Source organism: Morone saxatilis, unplaced genomic scaffold, assembly GCF_004916995.1.
Source record: "Morone saxatilis isolate NCDOM2014 unplaced genomic scaffold, NCSU_SB_2.0 Contig15, whole genome shotgun sequence".
Lineage (NCBI taxonomy): Eukaryota > Metazoa > Chordata > Actinopteri > Moronidae > Morone > Morone saxatilis.
This window is the reverse complement of record NW_023339707.1, coordinates 25387115-25396532: the sequence shown is the minus strand read 5'-3', so window position 1 is coordinate 25396532 and position 9418 is coordinate 25387115. Positions and strand designations below refer to the sequence as shown.

At 40.1% G+C, this 9418-nt stretch overlaps 1 protein-coding gene across 3 annotated transcripts in view; it reads right to left on the bottom strand.

Moving 5' to 3' along the window:
* Positions 1 to 6008, bottom strand: part of hsd17b10 (hydroxysteroid (17-beta) dehydrogenase 10) — a 28890-nt gene extending 22882 nt beyond the window's left edge. For 2 of the 3 annotated variants that reach the window (XM_035656118.1, XM_035656117.1), the window contains exons 1-4: positions 5698 to 5862; positions 4880 to 5044; positions 4669 to 4797; positions 4479 to 4587 (exon numbers count right to left, since the gene is read on the bottom strand). In XM_035656118.1, coding sequence (XP_035512011.1) covers positions 4479 to 4587; positions 4669 to 4797; positions 4880 to 5044; positions 5698 to 5859 — 565 coding nt within the window. In that variant the 5' untranslated portion in view covers positions 5860 to 5862. Of the gene's footprint in view, positions 1 to 4478; positions 4588 to 4668; positions 4798 to 4879; positions 5045 to 5697 lie in introns of all 3 variants that reach the window. The other variant, XM_035656119.1, reaches the window with a different exon arrangement.
* Between the last annotated feature and the right edge of the window lie 3410 nt (positions 6009 to 9418).

The following is a 9418-nucleotide window of genomic DNA, read 5'->3' as shown; positions in this document are numbered from 1 at the left end:
CTAAGTTAATATGACATGTGGTTGTATATGCTCTTTTCTGTGCCCACTAGGAAGGCCAACCAGCAGAAAGTAGATTGGCTGTAATGAACCGACTCCCATTTTTGGTATACAAAGGCGCATGACTTGCACCAAGTCTACTCAGCATAGTCTGTTGTTCAACATGGGTATTTTCTATCGATACCGTTATGAGCGAGATCACCTGGGTCAATTTTATATTGCATCTTATCGCGCTAGCTTCAGAGGTCGTTGATTGCGCGCCTTTTCCTGCTCCATATTGTTCAGATTTTTTGATCTTTTTATAAAGTGGTCTATATATTTTATCGTTAGTCATTGATTTTTCTGCCTGCGCTATTGTGGTGCCTGGATACCAGGCCAAGGTGCTGCTGTTTGGATGTGGAGGTGAGCATCAGGAGCAGAAGAGATTACGATTTTTGGGTTCGAGTAGCTAAAGAATATCTTAAATGTTGTTATGCCCGAAAGTGATACATTTTAAAAATATCGTGACTTTGCGTTGAGTACTTTGTGCGTTGTCGGTTCACCGCCCATTGCCGCTAACATGACCAGACGTGTTTTGAACAGATGATTCCAGTGAGTGCCTGCAGGCAGCAAGTGTGTGGTATTTTCTCACACCCAAAAGATCGCGGACCTGGTCACTTGGCCATGCTTGAGCATTGTTTCAATTTCACTGAATGATTGACGTATTTATTGTTTGTTTTTTTTTGTGGACAGTTGGTTACAAAGGCACACAATATACACCAACACTTCACACACAACTGGCGAGCGAGAAGTTGAAAAAGATGCAGGTAAGCTTATGCGCGCGGTTTGCCTTCCGCATTCTCGCCAATTGTTGACAACCGCGTTGCGACAGGCGAGCGTGCTCTGCCCAACCGAAAGAATCATGTTATTTCCACTAGCCTTAATGAGCACAAAAAGAATATGTTCTGACCGAGCTACTGTTTGTTGAGAGGCGCTTGTCCGCGAAAATTGTGTTAGGGTGTGAGTGGTGATCATAGTTTGGGGTTGTCTAAACGTAAGTGCATGGTGTTTATAGTGTATTGGGCCATGTTGTGTACGAGGTTTGTGTTTGTGGTGTTTTGAAAGACTGGATTTAGGGTTAGGTCTAGTGTGAAATTCTTTTTAATTATACTTTGTGCTATGATGTTCCTGATGAGAGAATCTTTATTTGTGTAATCCTTGAAGGTGTCTAAAAACTATAATTCGCAGTGTATGCTAGAAACGTGCTGGTTGGGCCAGAAGAGGAGGAAGAGAGAATGAGTAGAGAAGAGATAGAGTGGGAGAGAGTGTGAAAGGAGGGAAATGCTGCCATGTTTTTTAAATTTGGTGGCGTGTGGAAGAGGGTGTCCCATTCTATGCTTCATTGTTGACAGGACCATGTTGTCAATGGATTGAAGATTGGCAACTGCCGAGTCCTTTCTTGTCCTACTGTGCCTTTGGCTCCCAAGTTATGTGTATTTATTCGGACTTATTGGAGGAATCAGAATAAGCTGGATTGCTAGGTTGCTTTCTCTTTTAGTTTTTTTATTTTTAGAGTATCGAGGGAGATAGAATAGCGGTTTTATCCTAAAAAGACATTATCGAGAACAGCGCGAGTTCTCATTTGAGCTGGCATTTCGTTAGAGTTGAAAATGCTAACCGATTATATCAAGGTCGATGACAGGGTATCATACTAATTCTAGATCAACGAATGATAGAATTATGGTATAGCTGTTCCCGTGAGATGGTCTAGAGCGCCAAGAGATGTGAAAAGCACAATACCCTAGATCTATATGATACGAGAGAGAGAGCGAGAGAAAAACCTATCGTCAGCGTTGGACCTACTAATTAGTTAAAATGAGCTGATAAAATGTTTCCTAATGAGTAATCAGGTAAATAATTGTTGATCAATAATAGTTTTCTATACAAAGGTGTTACACACACGGTTTGTTTCCACCTAGCTTGTACATGAAATTTATGGTCTGACCTGTTTAATAGGGAATGCAGTAAAATAACGCTAGTGTGAATTTGAGAAGGAAAAATTAAGAATTAAATATTGAATTAATTATATATATATATATTAAAAAAAAAATAAAGAATATAAAAAAAAATAAAAAAATCAAGATAGAAAAAAGAAAAGGAAAAGGGAAGAGTTTTGTTGTTTTTGTGTTTGGTTGCGTTGCTTCTCAAATCCTGGTTGGTGGTGGTTGGGGTTGGGAGTGTTTGTTTTCCGTCCCCAAAACCCTGGACTCAGAGGATTGTGCCCAAGGCAATGAGGGTCATGGATATGAGTATGTGTTGGTTTGGTGTGTTGATTATCAAAAAGGTAGAGTTGATAGGTGACTGCACGCTGCTGGACCTGGTTGGTCCTGCTGAATGGGACTTTTGAGACTTTCAATTTATTGTCTATCTATTTTTCACTTGATTATATACAGTGGTAGAGAAATATAGCATCTCATAACTTGGAATTGGAAGGAAGAAAGCTAAAACATTTTTCAATGGGAGGTTTAGTTATTTGAAGTGTTTGGATGGATTGGAGTATTACTATAATAAGTAACCAAAGTTGGAGTCATTCACAGTTACTTTGGTCATGCTCCTGATAGGTTCACTACTACCTACACCAGCATCCACACGTACATGTTTTGGTTGCATCATTATTTAATACTATGGTGTGAATATTTGTTACTGTATATGGCAGCTTTCTAAACAACATGGATAACTACGACCTAGATTAGCCCTACTACATCTAACAAAGCATGTTCCTTGTCGTTAATCAGATGATTCGACGTCTCTTCTCCACACACACACACCGACACGTACAGCAGACACGAGTTCAGTGTGCTCAGGTCCTGCATGCTGTAATTGGTGTCCTTGACCGTCCAGTCCTGATGATCTCGCTTGATTTTGCATTTGGGGTGGCGTCCAGCCCAGGTGTAATGTCACCAGGGGCAATACTTTCCCAGCGGGGTCTCCCCTAGGCGCGAGGGGTAAGGGCACCTGCCTCGGGGCGTATTTATGTGAAAGGAGCGCACTTCTCCCGGTGGAGATCAGCCAGTTGAGCGGTGAGGTGGTATGAAAACGAGACCTGGAGGGGAGGACAGGATGTGATACTTCTTTTAGACTCCCAGGGAAACAGTGTCAGATTCAATAAGAACTTGCATTTAAATCCAAGTCCAGTACAAAGCTACAGAAGATAATTTTGTTGTTCGTTACAAAATAATATTTTGATGTAAAGTCTGGGATAATTATGTGCTAAATAGTGAGAGAAATCATTGTGCGGTAGTATGGTTTGGGTGGTTGTTTTTAAATTGAATGGCTACTGTTTTTGTGGTATTATTGGCTTTATAGTGTTTGAAAAGGTCTAGATGTGTTGAGCAAGTATGGTATGTTGGATAATTTTGAGGAGTTTCTGCGAAGGTTAAAGTATTAATGAGAGTAGTTAATATCATTTTTTATGCCCCGAGAGCCATTAGTAGAGAGGTCAGTGAACTTTTCGTTTGGGCTTTAAGTGTCGGTGGGTCAAAGGTATCTACTAATAATAGGTTGTGTTTCAGTAACAGAGCTTTTTCCATGAGAGAAGTTGAATTGTTTTGTTTAGTTATATAGGTTGTAAGTGTTTTTATGATTGGAAGGATGTACGTCTTAATATGATGAAGAATAAGACTTATATTATTTCTTTCTTAAACAATGAAGTGCAGTACGTATTTTTATACTCCAATACATACGCAGCATATTTGTGAGCAAGGACACTTATATAGAGAGCTAACTGAACATAGGTTGGTTATGGGTTACTTTGGTGGGATTATACATAGCATTAGTTTTCTTTTTAACCATATTGGCCCCAACTAAAATTGGGCATATTATAAATGAGTTTTTTTTGTGTGTTTTATGTGTGCTTACTAGGGTTTTTGTATAATTGAAAGTTTTATATCGGTGGCATAATCTAGGTTATTTTGTTTTTTTTCGGCTCTAGCAGATACTATGGCCGTCCTCGGTGGCTAACTTCCTTGCTGTGCGTTGTGTGTCGTATTTTTTTGTGTAAGCTGTAATTTCATTGGCATTTTGATGCAAATCCAAATGACGAATAAAGTCTAAGTCTAACAGTCAATGATAGCAATCAGCAAATGGCTGTGTGCTTGTAGCCTGCGAGGAGATTGAAAGATAAGACATTGGATCCAGTTTGTTCCAGATGTATAGAAATTATGGTTTGTATCTCTCTCCCTACTAACATCATCCGATACATATCTACATACACGAGCTACCATACGATTCAGAGACGATGCGTTTAAATACGGAACGACTCGATACAATGCGATCTGATACAGTTCTGAGTTTCGTATCTTTACACCGCCTATAAAAACTGGTATCGCAGGTGGATTTTGACAATATGGAGCGGACGAAGCTCAAACTCTTTAGACATTATGGCTAAATCCAAGCGCTTTCCCGTCGCTACGGCAACCCTGTGTGTCAGTACGTCCACTAACCGGGTGCTATGGTGATGACCCGGATGCCCATGGGCGCCAGATCTCGTGCGATGGGGAGGGTCATTCCAACAATGCCTCCTTTAGAAGCTGAATACGCTGCTTGTCCGACCTGAAGAGGACAAACAAACAAATAAATAAACAGAACGACAACTCAACCGTTTCTTTAACGTCTGAGAGCGTTTTCAGTCACCTGTCCGTCAAAGGCCGCCACGCTGGCCGTGTTAATGACGCAGCCTCTGTGTCCGTCTGCGTCGGGCTCGTTCTTCCCCATCTCGCCCACGGCGAGGCGGATCACGTTGAAGGTTCCTGCGATGTTCACCTGCAGGAAACAAAGAGAGAAGAGTCACTGCAGCTGCGTCCGCCGTTTGTCTCGTTCTACCGTACGCGTCCGTCCACCTTACGTTGATAACTCGCTGGAAGTCCTCCAGGTTGTGAGCGAGGTCCTTCTTGAAGTTGTAGGTTTTAATGGCGACAGCGACGCCGGCACAATTAACCGCCAGGTCCAGCTTCCCGAACTTCTCCCTCGCCAGGGACACCGCCGACTGCACGTCTGCCTCCGACGTCACCTAGGAAACCACAAACCATAAGATAAATACAACCATCCACAGAAACACCACGAAATACCTTCTGATGGGTCAGACGTCTGCTCCGGTGGGCGGAGCCGTGTGGAGGGGAAGATCACAAACTTATAATCTGTTTCTGTGACGACCAGCATGCTTACTTGTGATTCATTACAATAGTTCAGCTACAAACTCCGACACAGATCAGGTGAGAAGCAGCAGAATTATTTTATTACTTCTATTTGGAGTTTGGTGGGTGTTAACGTTGGACTGTAACCGTAATACAGGTGTAAATGCACCAAAAGATACAATGAAGAAGACTTTTTTTTTGTTTATTTCGCAGGCAAGTCAGGAAACTAGAGGATAACTTAGAACTGATAACACACTCGTGGTGGTGCTGGATGATGTGAGAGCGCCCTCTAGTGTACTACACCTCCAGTTACAGCAGCATAAACTCATGTCACTTCAGTTCTGAGGTCTTCACACCGGCTTCCTGTCTGTCAAAGAACTGATTAAAATGCTGCTGTTGGTTTATAAAGAACACCCTCAGGTCTGTTTTCTGTCCCCCAAAGTAAAAACCCAACATTCAGAGGCGGCTTTTAGTTTCCAGAACCAACAATGAGTCCAGATCTGCTGTGTCTGCTGAGTTTGGGACTCACGTCTGCAGGAGCGAAGGCACAGCGGTCCCCCAGACTGGCTGCCAGAGCCGGTCCATCAGAAGAAGGCAGGTCCAGGATCACAGCAGACGCTCCGTTCTGCACCAGACGCTCCACCGTGGCCCGGCCCAGACCCGACGCACCGCCCGTCACCAGGCCAACCATACCCTACACACACACACACACACACACACACACACACACAGGGACATTTTTATATCATTGTCTGCTGCATCGGCTCAAACTGCCTCGAGCTGGAATGAGCCAGAAACTTGAAACCGGCCCGATAAGTGGAGACGACGTCTGTGTGCTTCTCAAGAAATATGAGCTGAATCGACCACATGGTGGCGCTGTAATTAAGACCACAGCCCTCATACAGCCACTGCTCTGATCGGAGCTGGAAAATATATTCTACTAACTGAGCCACACCACTTCCAACCACAGGGAAACCTCACATGGGCTCATATAACAATAATAATAATAATAATAACAATAATAATAACATTAATAATAACATTAATAATAATAATTAATAACGTATAACAATAATAAAATAAGTAAGGTAGGACGGAGTCCATAATATTATAATAATAATAATAAATAATAACATTAATAATATAATAAAATAATCATATAATAATAAGTAATAAATAATAATAGGAGGAGTCCATAATATTAATAACAATCATGGAGAATAATAATAAATTAAAATATAAATAGATAATAATAATAATAAAAATAGTAGGGACAAATAATAAGTGAATAAATATAATGGATAATGAGGGGAATGCGAATGATATAAGTAGGCAGAGGAAGGAGGGTGCCAGTAATAATAACATTTGGAGAGGTGAAAATAAATAATAATAGAGTAATAATAGTGGATGATTGGGGGGAACAATAAATCAATATAAATAACAATTAATAAATAATAATAATATTACTAATATTATTAATAATAATAATAATAATTAATAAGCATTAATAATAAGTAATATAATTAAATAATAATAACAATTAAATAAATAAAGATAAATAACATTAATAATATAATAACATAATAATCAATAATAACATTACATAATATAATAAAGTAATGAGATGAAAATAATGAGGACTAATAAGGTAGAGCACAATAATAATATGGGATAATAATAATTAAAATAATACATTTAAGAATATAATAATAATAGATAATAATAGAAGGAGTCCATAATAATAACCAATAATAATATTATTAACCAAATAATAAATAATAATAAATTTATTATAATAATAGATATTAATATATTATAATATAAATATATAATAATATAATAATAACATTAATAATAATAATAATCAATAATAATAACATTAATAATATAATAATAATGTATTAATAAGTATTATTATTATTACTGTATAGATAACTAATGAATAATAATAATCACGTTAATAATAATCACATACTTAATAATAAATATAATATTATTATTATCAAGGAAATAATAATAATAACATAATAATTAATAACCATTCAATCAGAATAATAATACATAATAATAATCAATCAATATTGACTTAACGAAAATCCAGTAAATAATAAAAAGTGAATATGGTGAAGAATATTAATTCAATAATAGAGACCAAAGATGGCATAAGGGAATGAGAGAGAGTATAGGGGGAGGAGAGTCGCAGTAATGGAACGAGACCAGGTAACGTAAGTACACGGATAATGGACGAATGGAATACATAACTAGGAGTGGAGAGGGGGGAGGAGCGAGGGAAGGTAAATGAGTTAATAATAACATTAATAATATAGGAGGTAATGCGACGGGATAATAATAATTAAATAATAGATAGGGAGGAGTCCATAATAATAACCATTCGAAGTAATAATATAGTAGGATATATGAGGATCAAGTAATAATAATAATAAGGACGGGATCCATAATAATAGACATTAAAGAGGGAATAAAATAAATAGATGAGGGATTAAATTAATAATAATAATGAATGACCAGGAGTCCATGTGCGATAGTCAAGGAGAGCCGGAATAAGAGGGTAAGAGGATAGGTTTTCGGGCTTTAACAGATGAGCAAGATGTAGAGGGGAGCCAGCAGCCCGCCCAATCACTCTATTATCTTGGGAGAAGCCTGATAGAGGGTGCCTGCGCGAGGAGGGCTGAACCCATTGAGCCTTCCGTCCCCAGATTCAAAGCGAAGGCTCCGTGCGGACGACAAGGACTTCTTCTTATGGTGGGAGAGCTGGCGGCGCCGAGGAGAGGAGCGAAGTGCCAGCAGAGTGAGTGAGGTGTGTGTTGCGGGCATTACACGACCCTTCATCAGTCCTGCTGTGGCCGGAGATTAGGGGAGTGGTACGAGAGGCGAGTCTGGTTGCGGGCGTGTGCGTGCGACCGAGTGTGACGCGTCGGAGAGGTGGGTCGCGCAGGGGGGTTGCGATCTGCTGGTAACAGGGGGGGGGAGGGCACTGAACGCTCACAGCCAACGCGTGGTTCTATGCGGCGAGGCCGGGTGATCTTCTTCGTGGGTTTTTTCGGTGCGCGCACCAAACGGAGGAGGGCCGTTAACCCGGGGGGGGGGGGGGACGGCGCGACGCTGGGACAGGAGTGTGTAATCGCGGACGGGGGGGGTCTGTATTTAGATTGAAATTCATTATTGAAAGTAGTTGTAGGGGTGGGGGGGGGTAGTTATGGGTTGGAGTATGTGTATGGGTGAGGAGGAGAGAGAGAGTTTAATTGTAACTGGGGTATCGGGTGGGGGTATGAGGAGTTAGTGGGTGTAGTTTTATGTACTTGTATTTTAAAGTTAGTGGGGTGTGCTAAAGCCTGAGGAGGTTGACATTGGGATTGAGTGTTGTTATTGGAGGAGAGGAAGGAGGAAGGCAGCGTGAGGTAAAGCAGACGAGTGGCTTAGGAGGAGAGGGGTTTTACAATGTGTTTTTATAAATCGGGTATCAGACGAGGACAAATGAAACAAAAGAGTAATATAAAAAGTGTTGGTGTGTAGGACATAGAGGAAGGACGGGCCCTAATCAAGTTTTCCATTATATCTTGTATTTTTTTTTTGAAATATTTTATTAATTGTTATTAATGTTTTATTTGTCAACCAAAGTGTAACATCCCCCCAGTGCTGGCGATAGAACACAACAATATCACATTAGTAGCGAAACCTGATCCGATTGTGACCAGTGAGTGAAAGACACGACACAACAGGCAGTAAGGGAGGTCGTTTTGATCCTCCAGGAAGCAATACAATTGTATGATACTGCTGCATTATTCTATACTTATATATAACATTAGAATGGTTTAGATAGGTTTATCATGATTCATATTAACATTATTACCCTGTTATGGGCATATACAAATTATTGTGGGTTTGGTGAGCATCATATATGTTTCATCAATACAACATTCAGATTTGTGGATGTAGTCGCGAATGATATGGGAGGGCCTCTCTATGCACCGATAGGCGAAAACAAGAAATGAGTGGAGTGGAGGTTGCGTGTTTTCTATAATGTGGGGTGGTGGCTCGACAGGCGTGAAACCGGTATTGTAGATAGGTGGGGATGGGAGTAGGTACTTATTTTAGTGAGTGGTGAATGAAAATAATGAAAATACAGAAAACTGTAATGAGGATCACATACTTATTGATCTGCCTGGGGGGAAATTATGTTGGCATTAGCAGTCTGGCTAAAAACAAAGACATTGATTTATATTGCGGGC